We start from the raw sequence: 19,618 nt of genomic DNA on the forward strand, positions 1-19,618 counted from the left end.
ACTTTGGGCATCACATATCCAGGGAACACAGAGAAGAGTGTCTTTGCATCCTTCTACAGACAAAGAATCACCTCTGCTTACTTTGTTACCTTGTTTCTATCCACATTACTGCAAGTAACTCCACCAACACTGATAAAAGCTGCCCTTCACCGAAAATATCATTTTACATGATCATTTCTCTGTGTACTAGACAAACCCTCTGTACAACACACAGTCTTGTCGAAATTAATGTCTCATTTATTTTATACCTTTTAAATCCGTTTTATTTACAACAAACCTTAGAGTACAACTCACACGCAGTAGTCAAGCTCTGGCAGTACTGACGTCAGGTAGCTAACACGTTTGCAGATTACATTTCCAAGTCATAGAAAATGAAAGAAAAATTACTTTAAAATAACCGTTTTATCTTCAGGTATAGGGGTCACAGGACACATTTGCAGGTGTCTGTGAAGCCCATTAGAGGGCACTTTCCGGGGAGCCCTGGTGGCACATGGGGCGGGTGGTGGAGGATCTGGCACACACATGGCCCCGCAGTTCAGTTACTCTCCATGACGGGGCTTGGGACAGCTCTGCCCTGGTTAATGGCCCCACTCCTCTTCCCTTTCACCAGCTCCCTCTTCTTCTTCTGGAAACACTGAATCACTCTGACTCTTCAGATGCTTAATCCCTGAAAATAAAAAAGTCACAATTAAAGCTGTATTAGTTTTGTGTGTGTGTGTGTTTGGTTTTTGTGTGGTGTGTTTTTTTTTTTTTTGGGGGGGGGTGGTGGGGTTGTTATTGTTTGGCATTTTGTTTTATTTTGGGTATATTTTTGTTCGTTTTTTGTCAAGGAAGAAACAAACAAAAAACCAAAATAATGGCAAGTGTAATGCCCATACTGACTCCCCTTTTCACAAACTTCTTAGTTCAAATAATGCCATGGTGTATTTATAACAGAAATGTTCTCTTCCTCGAATATTGGCTCAAAACAGTATTTGCTTCTCTTTTTTCCTTTGTAACCTTTGATCAGATTAGTGTTGCCCATCTCAAGCAAGTGAAAAGTTTCCAAGACTGTATGAATGGAAATTATCTCTTTCTGAGACTGATCTGATGAAGGTCAGAAGGCTCACATATGATCCCTTGCATGATCCCAACTTCCCGTGTGCACCAGAGGTGTTCTCCAGTGTGAATCCTCACAGCCTGCCCACCACCTGCAGAGCTGTCCTGATGCAAAGAGAGCATTGCACCTGACAGAGAGGATACTGCTGGCACCAAAGCCATGACAAGATTGGATCATTTCTTACATGGAGAATGTGTTCTTTTTGACCTCCAAATACCACGTGGTGCTGTGTGAAAAGGGTAAATACCTACCATGGGACATTTGGAAGTTTGAATTACCTACTGCTGGATGGTTTTAGCCAATAAGTGAAGTAGACTATGAAAATTAATCAAACTACAAAGTAATTTTCTGTATCCCATGTTCAGTACAAGCAAGCAGGTCTCAATGAATGGGTCAAATCCCATTTTCTCAGCTCTGCCTTGTTGTGATAGAAGAATTCGAGCAGGAAAAGGAGGCAACATCAAGCTAAAATGATGACAGACATGACAGACCGGAGATGAAGAGTTGTTATTTTCAAAAGATTTAAAGAGCAAATGCAGAAGATTAACTTCTGGGCCCCTAGTTTTTAAAAAACAAAGTAGGAACATAACTTTTAATCAAATGCGTGATTTCAACGAAACATAAGCCTTTTTAGGTTTTTTGGTGTCACTACTGTCCTAACATAAAAAAATGTTTGGTTTCATTAAAGATCATACATTGTTCTTGTCACCATTGCTAATTGTTGGAAAAAAAGGCTTCCCTTTTGTATCACTTCCTCTCTGTGATGAGAATTACATCATAGCTGCTTCAGACAGCTACCGCTGGAGAATCAAACACCTTACGAGTCATAGCACTTGTAGGGGCACAGTTTTCATACAGGGTAAGATCCAGATCCAGATTACCTCTAATTATGGGTTAGAAGAATTGGTGATGGTGTATGTCTGAGAGTCATGGAGCCAGGTGCCACTAAACCTGAAGGTTCCTACATTTCACTGCTTATGTCCACACCACTCCAAAGTATGGGATAGATTTTTTCCATTTCTATCACTTGAAAAAAACTTCAACATAAGTTATTCCAGTTCAACAAAGTTACAAGTAACTGAATATGGTATCTTACAAGGGGTCGTACAACAGCCACCTCCACTTCCAGCAGGAGCCCATCACTGTGCTGGGCCCTGGGTTCCCCTCACTTTTTTCTCCACACAAACAATAGTACATGGTTCCCTGGGAAACTGTTGTTCAGATGTAAACCAAGCAAATACATTAACACTTCCAGGCTACAGTTCTTGTAAGTGGGCCCTGCAATAATCCAACCATTTCCAATTAAGTAACTGTGATACATGAAGAAACACTTTGATGCTCAGCTACCACCAAGCTCTTAGCACCCCCTCTTTAGCAACACGCTTTAGTAAAGCAAACACTTCAAATATGATTTCACCTATCTATATGTTAATGGACATTTGAGACAAATTATATTGTGTTTGTAAGGCAAATTTGTCTCCTGTTGTTTCCTCTGCACTTACAGAGCCATTTCTTGCACAGTTCACAGTACCCCTGTGACAGCTACTCTTCAGTATTTCAGACAGGAATTGCTAGGAGCCAGAGCACATAATTTTCAAAGATGAGAAAGGGAAAGTTGGGGACAGAAAAGAAGGTCTGTGATATACAGTTAGTATGATGAAGTTTCATGGAATGGTATTTTTTGTAGAAGTGAAGACTTTTGGTTATGTAGTTTAATTGTAATATTACATATGGAAATTGTAGTAAATGGAGGGAATTTATATCAATGAGCATTGCCCATTGACTTTCCCATAGCAAGTACCTATTAATCCTACTTCATGATTTTTCCTAACCTCCATTCGGTATCCTGCCTTCAGCTCTGCCAGTTATTTAATGCCACAGTGTCACTTGGAAGTAAAAATTCCCAGGGCTTCCTGCTCTGACAAATAAGTGCACAAGACTTGATGTCTTTATATATAAACCTCAAGATGTTCTGACAGCATCAGGTTATCCAAATGAAGTGACCCTAGGTGTGTCATTATGAAATCAGGTGCTCAACTACACAATGAAACGTTAGTGTGAATCAACAGGTAAAGAAATTCCTGTCAGTAACATGAATATGCACGACAGAAAGTGCTGGTGGCTGTCCTGAAAAGATACATTTCACGCACAAAGCATCAGACTTTTACAGTAATAAAGATGAGCATCAAACATAGACTATAAGATTTTACTTGTAGCAAAAACACAAAACAAAAGCAGAATATTTGTTGGGTGATGAGGGAGATATTAAGAAGATATTGTTTGTATGTAAAAGCATATGTTCCAAGTTAGAAATGTTAAGTTATTGGTTCCATGTAAACAACACAAGATTCATAATATCAGTTGCAAATAGGGAAGACTGCAAATGCTGATCTCCTCAATGTCCCTTATACTAGGCAATGGATAACTCTGAATTTGTGGGCACCCTCACCATCCTGAAGTGCAGGCACAGGCCTGCACTGTCCTGATGCTGCTTTGTTTCTCTCACTGGCTTCCCTGCCCTGCTCGCCCCTTAATTAGGGATGGGGCTCACAAGGTCCCAGCTATCTCAAGGGGCTGTTCCCAATCTCCTCTACACCTGGCCCAGACACTGCTCCACAATGTCACAACCCGACTGGGGTTCTGTTCTTCACCCTGACAGCAAAAAAAACCCCCTTCCAGACCAAACGCTGCCCCTTCTAACCACCCCCTGGCAACCATTTCATACACTCAGTGTGTTCAAACTTATCTTTATGCTGCTTTAAAACAAAACCTGTCTGAACACTTCTAAAGCCAGCCAGACAAAGAATTGTTTTTCCTCAAAGGGCTTTTATTTTGGAGTAGGTAATTTAATACAACTAATGTTGATAAGTAAACCCATAATTTCAAGCCGTATTCAGCAGCCATGCACTGATATGATTTGAACTGGTAATTCTTTTAAGATGAAGTCACTGCCTCAAATAATATTTCTATATTTCTAGGTAGTTATAAATTATGAGTGCAAATGGAACAACTTTCTGGCATTTTTGTAGTCACAGAATAACATCCATGCTGTTTCATCATCAGCTTTTGCTTCTCTCCATCTGACCAAAGCACCAGATTAGAAGGCTAAGCAGTGTCACAAGATATGAAATAACAAAGTGTTCCTGAATTAAGTAAAAAAAATTAAAAAATGCTCAAGTAATTAAGGCAGCTCCCCATCCTATTTAACACTTCTTCCTTCACCCCGCTTCACTGCCCAAGGAAGAGTGTTGACATTTACTAAACTCAGGATTGAAGTCTGGTTGGCAGCTTGAATTCCCTGAAGCTTGAAGGGTATTTAGTTTTATGATTTGGAGCTGATCCTCTCTCTATCAAAAACACATTTCCAGATTTTCAGGAAGCAGTGAAAGGCAAAGCTGAGCCACAGACAAAACAGGCTGATTTTCAGCATTTCAGAACTCGAATCACTTTGAAATTATCATGCAAACAAACCTGGCCAAAGAGGATAACAGCCAAATAAAAAAGTCTATTTTATGCCAATGCTAAATGAGTTATGTTCATGTTCCCTCAGCAAAAATGAGAATATCAAAAGAAACATCATATATTCACACAACTATACAGGAAAAAACCCTGTTCTTTTTAGTGGTACATTTTGTTTTGCATTTATCAGTCAAATATGTTTTGACTTCTCTGATATGTCTTATAATTTTTTCTCAACTGAAAAGAATTCTTGATTTAAAAAAAAAAACAAAACAAACAAAGAAACCCCTCAAAACCCTCACAGAAAAACCCCAAACCAAACCACAAAAAACAACAAAAAATACACACAAACCCCCAATCCAAATCAAACCAAACCAATATATTAAAAAAAAATCCAAAACCACAAAAACCCAAAAAAACAGGAAATTTAAAAAAAAAACAAAACAAAACAACAAAACAAAACCAAACCCCAAAAGAAAGAAACAAACAAATCCAGAGAAAAACCTCAAAAGTAATGTCATCAAAATCAGCATCCACCACAGGTCTTTGGCTGAGTGCAGTGGAAGGCAGCTGTGAAGGTGACAGAGCCCAAAGGAGCTGATGGGTCTTCCAGGGCAGCCTCCTCCAGGCATAGGGGTGGCCCACACTGATACAGATTAACAAATAGCTGTTGCAGATCACAGGCAACTTTGGGGCACCTAACAGCAGCCTGCCTGTACCAAGGAAAGTCACCTAGAAGAGGGACATGTCTGTTCATGAATTGGAAGAGAGTATATTCTGACTGGATATAAGGAAGAAATTATTTCAGTGAGTGTACTTAAGCACTAGTGTGGTTTGCCAGTGAAAATGTAAGGTTTGTCTCCAAGGAGCTTTTCAGTACTGATCTAGACAAAGCCTTGAACAACTTGGTCAAATTTGGTGCTGATTCTGCTTTATGCTGCAGGTTGAACTGTGGGCTTTCCCAAGGTTTCTTGTGACCTAAATAACTATAGAGTTTTATGACATCAAAACTCTGAAAATCCACCTTACAGTTTATAAGAGTGTCTTAAAATTAACTGTGTGATTGAAGGCTACATTTTGACCCAGCTAGCATTGTCAAATTACTCCTTTCTCTGGAAAAGGGATGAAGTGCCTAACTGCACCAGTCAGAGTGATTTCAGGATCAAGGTTTCTCTTCACTCCTTAAAACTATGGGACCAGACTAAATCAGTATTTCTGTACTGATTTTGGAAAACATACAAACTCATAATTAGGTTATGTAGTCCATTGTGATTTATACATACATATATATGAGTGACATATTGTTTTCAAACACAAGGGATGAAAATAATAGCATTAAGGGGTTGCTTCAGATTAAGTGCTATTGTGTTTCCAAAATCAGTGAACACAGAGCACCTCTTGCACGTGACAGATACACCTGTGAGACAAAATCTTACACGGAAATCACACCCTAGTCATGACCCAGTGCATAGAAATGTAACAGAAAACATGTAATCTCCTGAGATGAAGATACAGGAGCTGCCTGTCCTGTGGACTGAGTCCTGGCACACTACTGCCTGCTGCTGAAACGGCTTATCTTCCCTCTGGAGTTTCAAGGGCAGATCATTGTTTGAGTCACTCGCTACCTGTGTGTGCTGCCTGAGGATGCTGACTACCACTGTAGTTAAAAGAGTATGCTCACTGCCTGCAGACGTAACAGATTAAAGAAATATACTGTAGCAATAAAACCAAAGCCTATGCACTCTGTCTCTAAAGAAATCTCCCTCTTGCTTACCTAGGCATCTGCACAATGGAAGTAACAGACTCTCAAAACTCCACAAGATGTTTTGCCAGATGTTTCCAGAACCATCCAGTGTTCCATGTTAGGGAATGTGCTCCCTTCTGCTGATCATTGCCAGCAGGACAGCCCCGAGTCTGTCCCTGAAATGGGTGCTGCAGTCCAGCTCAGACAGGCACAGCTCAGCCTCAGATCTGGGAGTACCACAATGTGGGAAGCATGAAATGCTTCCTGCTCTTGGCACCTCTGGCAGAAGCTGAGGATCATCAGAACCCATAGGAGCAGCTGCCTGGCAGAAATCTCTTTTGACAGAAGATGAGTAATTATTAAACACTTTTTGTCTCAGTGACTTTCTTCAATTCAACAGAATACAGCTTACTCAGCCTCCATTCTCAGTATTTTCTGTTTCATAAAAGTTTTTAAAAAGCAGGTTTAGTAATCTTCAAATGTTCACTGTCAGGTGCATGCCAACTCCCCTGTCAAATTTACTTAAATGCAAGAAATACACGTCTTGCCTTCCCTCTGCCCCATTTGGAGCAGGTATAAGAAACATAGCTGTCATCACTGGTCATGGAAAAACTGAAAATATATCCCCTGCATCCTAGGCATTTTGACTTTCTTGATAAAAAAAATCAGTTGTTTGGCTGGAAAATAATTAAATCCTACAATATAATTTTTTTTTGTTTTAAACAGCTGAAATACAGAAGGACATATATTCCACGCCAGAGCAGGACAGGAAACAAGTAAAAAAATGCTGCAGTTTCCCAAAAACTTATTTTGAGCTTTCTCTTGTTTCCTCTTTGCATAAATAACCTGTTATCTATCTCCTTCGTCTGTACAATCAGTTCCTGAAACCTTTAATCCATTTTTACTTAATTAAGTGGTTTAGATAAGCTCTCCTTGCATACAGGTCATAATTCAGTGCTTAGGTTTTTCTTAGTAATGCTTAAAAACCATTAACCCCATCCGTTGTCCTTGGAGCCGGTCTGAAAGTTTTCTGGCACAAGTGCCTAGTGGTCTCTGTCTTCATCCTTTCCAATTTGTTGATGTCTTTGCCCCTAACACTTCCTTGCCCTCATTCTTCTTCCACTGTTGTAATACTTTTCCCCTTGCCATCCTCTGACAGTCATTTTTCCCTCTCTCCAGCCTCTGAGGACAGGTGGCAGAGGCTGCAGGGTTTTTTCTACTGTTAAAAGTACTCCAAATTTTCAACCATGTACTTCTCAAATACAAAAATAGTAAACACCTTCATAAAGATTCTGACAGATAGAGTTTGTTACTTCTATCCAAATTAAAACTCTAGAGTACATCTTTAATGCAAGCTTGTGGAAGTCTAAGACATTATCTCAAAGCAGTCAAAATCAAGCTTGAAATTTTCAGTCCTGTCCAAAATGTTCATTTATTATCAACATCATCATTTTTTCCTGAGATTTAGGCTCACAATTTCTGATTTCCAATCACCTATAGGTCCCCATATGCAACTGTCTTGCACATTTTTCTTTCTTAATATGTCCAACAGAGTCTTTATCATTTATCCAATCATTGAAACTCTCCTTATCCTGAGGTCTTCACTACTACCACATCTCCTTCTCTAAGCTTTATAAACATACCTTTGCTCCCGACACTACTTTCCCTCTGGAGTTCCCTCCATTGATTCATTCCAAGATATTGCAGACTAATGGTGGTTGCTTATGCTCTCAAGGAAAATTAAGTTTCTTCAGATATAATGAGCATCATCTGCACTCAAATCAGGAAATGACAGTTTGTGTACTCAAACTGCTAGACTTTTAAATTAGCATTTTCTTTCTTTCTCCTGCAGTTCTGAAGAGGTGCGACTATAAGCCTCCACGACCATTTCCAAGTCCTCCTTAAATTCCTCAGTTGTGGAATTTCAGAAACAACCTAAGAACATTTTTGTTGCCAGACTGCTGCATTCCTCCCCAACACTCTCTATTCATTCCTGAGTTTGATTGTTACACCCTGGCTGGGACTTCCCTGGTGCAACAATCAGCTCCTGTTAAATGTTTGAATAAGGCTTATGTGGCATAGACCTAATCCCTGATGTGGGTTCCTGGATGCTTCATTAACATCAATATGATATGAAAAGAATTGTGGCATACAGTGAACAGTGGAGGATAACTGAGTATAAACTAAAAACTGGACGATGTCTGATATTTGTTTGCAAGCAGAAGATGCCTTTTACATACCTTTCCTTGTGTTTCTTCATTCCCACCTAGAAGAACGGCATCAGTCTGACAACCTGGCAGCTATTATTTCACCTGCTGATGCTCATGTTCAATAATCACACCAGATGACCCGTGGCAGGAGGCTAGTCCTGCTTCCAAGCAGACCTGGCAACAAGAGTAGCTGCTCAGCCTCTCTGAAGGGAGCAGCTCTGGCGTGTCTCAAGGCAGCCCTCTCTTGGGTGGTCTCTGAGCCACACGCAGTTCAAAGAACCAAAAGTTTTCTTTAACATGACAGGAATAAAATACACAGATCCAGACCTTGACAGTTTCTATATGTGTAAGTGAACAGAAAAAACATGAGGGAGGGAAGACCAAATAAAAGTAAATGTAGGTGGAAAATTTGGTTTACAGATGCTGGCAACTGTGAAAAGTCTGCTTGACACAGCCTTTTGAAGTTTTCTAAAATTTGGAAGGACTCTGAATGGTACTCATGTCTATCAGCTTTTGTTAACCAAAGTATTATGGAGGAGTAAAACTAATTCCTTGAAGCTTGATAACCAACATGCAAGGGTCACCCTTACTCCTGTGGGTGACAGGTCTGAACACAATCAGGTCATTTTTTATTACACAGGGCTTGGTCCCACTCCTCCAAAAATTAATGAGATTTTCTCTTACTGCTTTTAAAGGAAGAAGAGTCAGCTTTTGCAATTGATTATAAGTTCCAGTTATAAAGAAAAAGACACAGTTACTGTTGATTTACAACGAATGTATGTAAAATATTATAAATTACTATTATATGTGGTTTAAATTTTGAGATATGAGATTAACAAAGTGACAGAGACAATAGGTGCACTAGATATTCTCAAACTCCTGCTTAAGTTATCCAAGAAAAAGCAAAGTCAGGCTGTCACTCTGTCATTTACAGCTAATGGAGTCTTCAAAGGTCAGAAGACATGGTGGACCTCCAATGTTTAGAATAAAAAGAATGTGGAGCACCAGTGTGGTAGTTTAAGCTACGCTGACATTTTAGCAATCTATAAATCAGAAAAAAAACCTGTGTGTGTTATATTATTTTATACCTAAGCTCAGGTTGAGAAGGAGAAAAAAATTCCCATGTATGTTATGACTATAAGACCAAGACATGATTCAGCCTTACAATTTCATCTCCTTTTTTCTCTCTAATGTGCATGACTAAATTAAAACAAATGATCTGAAGCACTGGCAAATATGACAGGTTTATGTAGGTCACATATCTGATCTGAGCAGACCAGATCATCAGCATATTCAGCAGGTCACCATGGCCCCAAAGATGTTTGTGAATGTTCATTTGGAAACCCAGCAACAAGGACTGACTAATTTTCTAAATGTCTGCTGGTTGCTACTAACTCTTCTCTTAGCTCCAGTCATACAATACTCAGTTGTCATGGTGAGCCTTTTAAACGACAAATGTTGAGGCTCATGCTACTTTCTCTCAGTCAAAAGACTCACTGTTAAACTATCACAATGAAGACTGTATGAGAACAGCAAAAATCGTGTTGCAAATGTCTGGCTACTTTCCATTTTGTTCTCTCAGACAGCACTTCCCACTCCATTTTCCCCTCTCAGAAGCGGCTTGAAGCAGCACTGGCTCTGTAAGAGTAGCGTGAAGGAGCTTCTTGAGCACAGAAAGGCTTTTGTTGGTCCTCCACAGGCTGGCCAGAACATGCACCAGAGAGAGGCGTCAGCTTTGCTGTGGCTAAAGGGACTGCATCTCCACTTACAGTAGCCAAAAGAGTTATCAGAGAGGCTTTTGTCACCCCAGGCAACTTCTGATAGTATGTAAACATCTTGTTCTGCTGGTTCCTTCCTTCCTTCCTATGCTAGCCCTCAGACTGCAGAAGTCAGCCAGTCTTCAGAGTTCAAATGAAGAGCAGAAGCTCCTGCAGTCAGGCAGCCAAGCGGGTGTTTCAGCCTGTATCAGTCTCAGCCCAATACTAATTACCCTTTGGAAAGCCAGAAAATATTTCTTAGCTGATTCTGTGGAGGATGTCTCTTGGTCAAATACCTCAACAACTTGATCAGAAAAACATGTAGAGATGATTTCCACATCAGTAATGAATCCGGACAGCACTGCAAGGCTCTCCTCCTGCATGGCTCTGGTCTGACTGGCAGCGGGAGGCTGAATCAGGAGAGGATTACAGTTTTTCAGCTGACATATTTTCATACCAATTTTTCATAGCTCAGAGATAGGCTTAAAGCTGTTGATAACTGTGCTTGAACTCAACCAGCACAGGCAGACCTTTAAAGGTGCTGTGCTTTGACATGTCCTGGGAAGCTTTTTAGATGGTCAGAATCTCCTCTGAGAAGGCAGCTGTTTGGAAGGCAAATTTTACTAGGCAATTTGTTTCTTTGCTGGAATTGCTAAGCCCTCACTTTTAACACCAGCATCACTTTCAGTCAGGCAGCTGTCTGCCTAAGAGTAGGTCAAAATCACAAGATGGCAGAATTGTTTACTTATGTCAAAGGATTACAGTAATTTGATCAAATGAAAGGCCATATTTTCAAACCTGAATCATAATAACAGAAGCCGAAAGCTCTGCTACTGTCACAAAGTATGCATTAGAACTCACTGGCCTTAAAAGTTTATGAGTAACATTTTCTAAGTGTGGCTTCTTTAAGTTAAATCATCTTACATTTTCCTAGGCAACTTCTGTCACAATTTGCCACATGCTTCTACAGGATAGTTTATGTATCCAGTTGGAGACACTCTGTAGGCTGACTATCGTAAAATAAGCCAGAAGGCTAAAAGTGGGAAAAAGTTTTACAGCTAAAAAATCACATCAGCAAAGACTTGGGAAAGCTGATGCCAAAGTCGATAAGAAACGATGCTCAATATTTCAGCTATAGCAGGTAAGTCTGTTTAGAGTTAGGGAAAAGACAAATTTCAGTTATATAGACTGCTATGTACTAAATGAAACAATGTTATTTTTCTACCTCCTGTACGTAATATGGGAAAAGTTAAGAATAATTAGAAAAATCTGAACTTTCATGAGAAGTCTTAACTTCTGCATTCTAAAATATATGCCATCATTCAACCTAAAATATGGATGAAGTGTAGAATTATGTTGAAGGCTGTGCTTTATGCCAGAGATTGAATTATATAAAAATAGAGGTCCTTTCCAAGCCTTGAAATCAGGGGGTGTTTACAAAAGGGGTCCTCCTTTTCTCTCTTTTTCCCTTGCTTTCTGCTCAGTGCTGTGACAACATAAGAACTGTCCCCACAGGATGTCCAAGGCCAGCCTGGGCTCATAGCTAAGTATAGATGTCTACCCACCTTTAAGTGATTTAATGTCAAATGCAGTTGTTTATGATTCCTTATCTGGTCAGAAGTGAGATTTCCAGGGCCTGATTTTTCACTAGGCAATCTATAACAAACCCAGAGTAACTCCATGCCCAACTTGGTTTAAGCAGGATGGATTCACCCCAGAGCATTTCTAAAAATGAAAGTAGCAGATTTTGATAGCTGAATATTTGCATTTCCTTGGAGCTGTAATATTTTTGTTTGTTCACAATTAGAAAAAAACCCTGAAACTTCACAATTCCCTTTATGAAAAAAAAGTAAAAGGAAAACCCTCCACCAAAACAATTAATATTAGCAGTACCAAAACATGTAGTTTTGCCTTGCTTGTTAAACATAAATATCTAGACATGCTATAGGAAAACGAATTTGATTTTTTATACACATTCAAAGCACAATGGAAATTAAGCTTTTTTCCTTCATAACCTTACTGAAAAAAAATGCCTTACAAAACATTTTCATCTCCCCATGAGCCCTTTCCAAGAAGTTGTGTTTCAGTTTTCTTCAGGCATTCTCATCTGACTTCAGCATTAGTTGACAGCATTATCCAGCTGCTTGCTCTTTCCTGGATAACTGCAATGTGGCTCTACTGTTTTATATTTTGGCTGAAATGGGGATTTTTCTGAGGTCAAGAACCCTAAGCAATTGAGAAAAAACTTACTGCCACATCCTTAGGGGAGAGAATACTTGACAGAGAAGGGGAGGCTGTAATACTAAGGAGAAGCCTGAGTATGTGATGGGGTGAATGAAGTCCTGTGTGTAATGACTTAGAAGCTTTTGCTTTTTCATACCTTCTTACATTTCATCCCCAGGCCTGGCATGGTATCCTCAGCATTCTTTTCAGTTTATATTTTGGATCCGTATTTTCTATTTTTGTTATCCCTTTTTTGGCTATTATTTCTTTCTGTGGTCTGGGCAGATACAGAGCAAAATTTGTTAATGGCTGATTTAAGTCTCTTGCTGAATACTCTGTGCAGCCTGATATTTTTAGGATAAGGATGAAAAGCTTTGCAGTGAGTTTTCAAAAAGAAGACAGGAGCAAAATCTTCATTGGTCACCCAACATTCCGAGGCAGTGGTTCTTTGCTGTACTTCCATGTGCTGTGTGGCTCTCACTTTTAATTAATCCAATCTGTTTTCTTTTTGTCAGAAGTCTATAAGCTTCTCTATTAATTTGCTGATGAGTCCCCTATGGAGTTATAATTATAGTCTTCATTGTGATCCTTCTTCTGATGACAAAGATAGGATTTTGGCATCAGCATAATCTGGTATCAGTAACACTGTAAACACTGAAAGTTCAAGTATTTTATAAACAACTTCAAAATTACAAAAACATTGTGATGATTAAATAAGTGATTGATATCAAATTTGATATCAAGTGTTTATATCAAATTATCCCCATTGCAGTTGCTTCACGGATGGCACATGAATAGCAGTCAATTACTATTTTTTGTGTTACAGGTACTGTAACTGTAATACTTACACCCAAGCAGGAATCCATCAGAAAGAATGAGCCTCTTTAGTTTCCATCACCTCAGTGCCTGGGAGTTGCTGAGATCATCTCAAGCAGCTGAGATCCATTTCAGAAGACTGAAGCTGAAGATGGCTTTAATTCCTCCCCTCTCCCTCTGCAGCAGGCATTTCATGCTAACCAAAGAGCCTATGGTATGAGCCACGAATCAAGCCAGCTTAACTCCCTAGGAGTATTTCTGGAAGATCAGATGCAGTCTCTCTTCTGTTTTCCCTTGGTGCTAGAGAGCTTTCTGTCATTTTAAGAGCTAACTTATATAGGGCTTACAGCCTACTCTAGTCCTAATTCTTGCTTCTGAGATATTTTCCTAAGACACAGGATCACCCAAGCAAACTGACATGTAGAGAGCTCTCTTCCAGAAGCAGGGAAAGTACTTCCACAAAATATGTCACCTGTTAGACTAAAAGGTGAAATTCAAATATAGGCAACTGTGGGATGATATTTTCATTGTGTTGTCATATACTGTGTTGTGAAAGGTTTACAAGTAAAACTGCTGTGGCTGGAAGGTACTGCCGGGGATTGTCTAGTCAATGCAGGATGGGCTGGAGCAGGTTGCCCAGGACTGTATTCAGTCAGATTTTGATTTTCTCCAAGGATGGAGATTCCACAAGCTTTCTGGGCAACTTGTTCCACTGTTTTACCACTGCAAGGTAAAAAGTCACCCCCCTCCAAAAAAAAAAAAAAAAAAAAAAAAGAGCCTATCATTACTGTTTCATGACATAACTATTTATATATAAAATTGCATCTCTGGCAGATAGATTCCCTAATTTTCAATACTGTTCCCAGTGCTTAACATAGAATTTTCCAAAGAATCCATGCGCAACTACCAAATGCATGCTGGCCCCTGAGAACTCAAGTCTTATAGACTGCAGCTAAAAACACACTTAAGAGCTCTGTGCACTGATCTCTGGCTGCCCTGAGCAACCATTAGCCCACGTCCCCAGATTTGCCTGTGACAATTAACTGTCACACAAAAAGCTCCTAGCCTGGTGTAGGCATCAGCCAGTGATCATTTTCACTGGGTGCTTTGGATGACTCCCATGACTTGGGAGCATAAAAGGGTTTGCAGTGTGCACGTGGGCTGTGTGGAGCCAGCTGGCCTCAAGAGAGAAGAAAGCTCTTGGGCAGGTGTAGCTGTGAGATCTTACACTGACAAGCGCTTTGCAACTTGACTGCTTACCTTGTTATCCTAAAAAATAAACTCTTATGACAAGAAAAGCATGTCTAGTTCCTTTCTCTCATGTAATAGGTTTGTAGGTTTTAGATATGCTAAGAAGCTTTGGTTTTAACCTTTTAACCTTTTCCAATTACAGCTCTTCAGACTGAGTAACCAATATACCCTGTGCAATCTCTCATCATTTTGACCTACTCACCTTGTTGATCAAGCCTGAGATTATGCAAATATTTTCATCTTCTGGAATCTTCTCAGATACACCAGGCTGCTCTGAAGAGCAGGGTCAGCACATCTCCCAGTAGGTTTGTGCAGCTGCTTATGAGGACTGAGATTTGATATCAAAGCTAGAGAATAACACCATGAGGTCCTGCAGCACACAGCAACTTTCAGAGACTTAGGTGGGGTCCTCATCAACCTGAAACTGAAGTGGGAGACCAGCCTGGACAGCCAGTTGGCTTTGTCCACCAGCCAGGCAGGGTGCTGGTGGCACCAGGGGCATGGGGAGCTTGGCCCCGTGGAGCTAGCCTGCCTCGTCAGCAAACCAGCAGCAAAACAGGAGCAAATGGGCAGGTGCTGTTTATCCACTCGCTGGGGATCCTGCTGGAGAGCCCACTCAAATGCAAGCTGATGCCTTTAACCCTTAAGAGAGGGTTGGTGATCTGTTAAGTCCCAGTGCAGCTGTCAGCAGGAAGGGGAGGAAGCAGATATGCAGATTATTCCTAACCAAGAGATGAACTCTGATCAAACACACACCCTGGTCAGTGGGCAAGTGGGAAGGGGGATGGGAAAGCAATGACTCCTTTCTACATAACATTGAATCAGAAACACCTGGTTGGTGGAGAACAATTCTCCAAACTGCCCAACCACAGAGACTTCAAAGGGAGACAGAGAACAGCATTGGTTCGATGCAAGGAACAACTTCCACAGAGGAAGAGTCAAGAGAGACAAACTACAATGCAGCAATTTATGGTGTTTTGCACAATAATATAGATAGATTTTCACACCCTTAAAACAAATTTGAAACAATTTAGTACACAATGCTTATACACAACCAGAGTGCTTCTCTGGTACACAAATTCAGTTAAATCAAAGTCCTAGTTTAGACACCATAAGTTTTCTGACACAGTGTCTCTGATCTTTTGGGAGAGGAGAAAAGAGAACAGTGAAAGGTTTAGTTTGACATTTTTAGTAATATTTTAAATTTGAAATATTTTCATTTTAAATTGTTCAGCTAATGGACAACTGAAACCCCACTGAATTCTTATATTTAACTATTTTGATTGCTGGCAAATTAAAAAACAATGTTAAGAAACCCATAATTCAACATAAAATGCAGTTACCACAAACTATTTGCATTGCAATAGATACAACTGGTCTCACTTTGTAGTTGCTTTGGGCAGCAAAACATCGTGGCAAAGTCTTTTGTGGTTCTTTATTGTTTGAGTGGCTTGAGCTTGTAAGAAATCTACCTCTTCTGGTTTGCCTAAGGCATCAAAATGCCCCAGTACAACCAGAACATAATTACACCATAGAAACACACTATCTGGCACTCAGAACTGTTAGAGCTTGAAAACAAGTATTGCTCTCATTTTTTTTCTGGGAAGCACAGCCAGAATATCATTTTACTCAATTTCGTTGTGGAAAATATAGACAAAGTATAAAAAAGGTAGACTCTTCTCTAAAGGTTTAGACACATTCAGATCACAGTCACCAATTCTTGAAAAATGAGTTTTAACACTTACTTTCCATCGCGCTGAAAGTTAGTTAGAAGAAAAGTCAGGCTCTAATCAATCACGGGATTTGGGAAACACCGCTGGCATATTTTGGGTTGAAATTACTCAGATGTAATATAATTCCACTTCTTAAAACCGTTCTTGCCATCCAAGAGTGGAGCTGCACCGAGAAGTCACCAGGGGGAGCCTGCATGCCAAAAATGCCACTGACTTATTTTTAACATCCCCGTTTTCTTGTGGCTCGCAAGGAGATTGAAAGCTGAGTTTACATAATTTCTCCTCATTGTTGAAAGAAAAAGAAGAGCCCGGTGCCTCCCTTTGCCTTTGGAGGGGATGGCTGGCTCGTGGCTACCCGTGTGCTGGGATGGATACACGCAGCCCCTTGCCCCACCGCCCACCGCCCCAGTCCCTCCGCAGCGTGTTCCGCTCCTGCCAGCTTTCCCTGCTGTCGCTTAAACTGGCCTCTTCTTCCTTGAGACTAACGTCTCGAACTGGACACAGTTCCAGCTAGGCTGGGTAGGTGCCTACTGGTTTCCTGTGCATTGCCAACTGCTCTCCAGGGACAGGAGCAATCCTGGTGTGTCCTGTGTCCCTGTCACCTGGAAAGATGCCGTGGCAGGGAGTAGCCCTGCACCGTTTCAGGGTTTACCAGACTTCTTGCTGTGTGCTATGTACTTCTTGCTGTGTGCCAACATACACAGTAATGGTGTACCTTGAGCTGGGAGAATTACAGCAAGCATTTTAGGTGCATGTTTTCCTTCAGGGCAGTCACTAGATCCCACAATTTCTTTAATTGTATATCTAAAGATACTTTGTAGATTTCTCAGAGCCTGCTGATCATCTCTTCTGGTTATAAAAGACCAATGAAATAACACTGGCTCACAGGCTGGGGGAGCACTGAAAAACCTGAAGTATGCTCCCTCTGTTTCAAGAAAAATTAGCAGCTACACCAGATGAGAGCTTTTAAACAACATCCTCCTGGCCTGTGCAGCTCACAGGAAAATGAATTCCTTTTCAGATCCATATGCTAGCTGCAGTATTTCCTGTGTTCTTCTGGTCACAGTCACACACATAATTCATGAGAGTGTTCAGTCCTAGCTGCGAGTCTGAAAGGATGTGGTTGAAATCTTCAGGCTGCTCATGTTCTTGTCTCCATGCCAAAGCTCTGGTGGATGGTTTAGGGAACTCTGTGTTCTTGCTAAACTGGGCAATGTCGCATCCCAAGGGGTGAAGAAAGGGAGAAATTATGGAGGGGAGTAGAACCACATGGCTTTCTGTAGAAAATTTTTGTTTTTCAATAAATTTAGACTAATAGGCCTCCACTTCAAAAGGAAAAAAAATCTCAAACACTAAAAAACCAGGCAACATCCCCACCACAAGAAACCTAACACAGACAGTCCCTAAGAATCAGGACCATGGTTTCTTATGGTTTCTCTAAGCCTAACCCCAGAAATAAGAACCATGTTGTTCAGAGACAGAGATATCACAAAGCTAACCCACTACTTGGACATTGTCTTGAGTCAGAGTGATATCTGATGGTAGGAAGCAAAACAGCTGACTGTGAGCTAATGTCCCCGGAAGAGCAGCTTGCGGCCAGGAGCTACTCTCATGGAAATCATTGCATTTTTCAAACCTCTCAACCCTGATCCCAGGAGGAGTGAGTGCAAGTGGTGGAAGCTCTGCTGACAGGCTGTGAGCCTGTGCCTACTTACACATGCTCGTAAGGACCAGCCCAGCTGATGGAATCTTAGCTGGAAGGTCGTCGGATGATTTTGCTGTGTCAGGCTAATGCCACTGCTCAAAGCACGGTGGTGCCATTCATGTTACACAAATTCACTATTAACCTTGAGCTTGCCTGTAGCTTGTCATTCTGTCTTTCGACAGCTTTGCCTTTAGGGGGTGGGGGGTTTTTACAAGTGAAATCTGACTACGTGGAGAGGAGACATTAATAGACAAAGAAGAACTGTAGAAATATGCAGTCAGATACAAATGTAGGGAAGGACCTTCTTTTAAGGGTAAATTAAATGAGACAGCAGCCCACATATTATGGAGACCTTTTAGAAACATACTATTTGGATAGGTACCTCTATATTTTCACACTGCATCTATCTCCAGAAGACCCCAATATAAATTGAGCAAGCTCCCCCACTGTTTCCCCATCTGCAGGCCCCCTGGCAATGCTGTAGGAGCAATGTGCTCTCCCCAGAGGGCCAGATTTGTGGCACAGAGCCAAGGAGCAGTGCGGACCTGACAAATGCACTTGCCTCCACAGAATGCACAATTCTGCACCTCCTGTCCAGGAGCCAGGATATGTCAAACACTGAACAGGAGCAGCAACATGTAATCTAGGTTTTCATTTTTCTATCATGCTTGGGATCAAATTCCAGATTTATAATGCTTTAGATGAAATAAAGGGGCAATTATTATTTACTACAATAGGACTCACTGCAGTCAGTGGCTGCCATGTGGCTTGGTTGTTAATGTCCAGTGTAGAACACACAGTTAAAGCTAGGAAATAAAATTTAATACCCTCTTAAATGACTGGCTTCATAAGAACCTTACAACTTCTCCTACAAAAATATTATCTTTTCTTCAAAAGCTGTTTGAATTTGGAACACAATGCTGCCAAAATCTTTTCAATTTCACTATATCTTATGATATAAAGTAACCAGAACACATGCTGCCCTTCCTGGGCTTTCTACTTTACATTTTAAAATATGTACTATGTCTCCCACATTCTTTTTCTATAATATGTTATGTTATCTTTTAAAAGGTTGCCTTTTTAATGTTGTCGATTATGCTATTGCTTAGAAACAGTATGATGTTTACACAGCTCTATATTTAATACAACAAAGTTTAATAACACTATTTTCAAGTCATAAATGCTGTTGCACTGATATTTCTAAGATTAGCTTCTATCATAAGAATAAAGCTGTACCCTTCGGAGGGGGCCGGTTTATCATTCATTGCACAAAGATTAGAAGGAACTATCAGATATCTGGACTTCACACTGAGCTGAATGAAGTCAGTGGAAATACTCCCCCAGACTTCGGTCTGTGTTACCACACGTGGTAATTCAGGGACTGACATTAGTGCTCGGCACAGCCTTTTCTTTTTCACTCTAGGTAATAGTGGCAGATGACAAGTTATAACACAAACATCCCAGCTTTGCTGTAGAACAGATGTCAAGCTTAGTCTCCACTGAACACCTCGGTCTCTCTATAGGTACTGCAGTATTTATTGCAGCCAAGGCCAGAGCCGTTTTGAAACAGGAGCCGCCAGCTGTGTGAAGAGAAACGTATTCAAAGCTGCCAACAGTAAGA

At 40.6% G+C, this 19,618-nt stretch overlaps 1 protein-coding gene across 1 annotated transcript in view; it reads right to left on the minus strand.

Moving 5' to 3' along the window:
* Positions 1 to 219: 219 nt before the first annotated feature.
* Positions 220 to 19,618, minus strand: part of PPP1R1C (protein phosphatase 1 regulatory inhibitor subunit 1C) — a 50,088-nt gene continuing 30,689 nt past the window's right edge. Inside the window, 1 exon segment of the mRNA XM_027880238.1 lies at positions 220 to 667. Within this exon segment, the coding sequence (XP_027736039.1) occupies positions 579 to 667 (89 nt within the window). The 3' untranslated portion in view covers positions 220 to 578.

The sequence above is a fragment of the Empidonax traillii genome, unplaced genomic scaffold, assembly GCF_003031625.1.
Source record: "Empidonax traillii isolate 1590-97213 ecotype Southwest subspecies unplaced genomic scaffold, ASM303162v1 scaffold65:size4453928, whole genome shotgun sequence".
Lineage (NCBI taxonomy): Eukaryota > Metazoa > Chordata > Aves > Passeriformes > Tyrannidae > Empidonax > Empidonax traillii.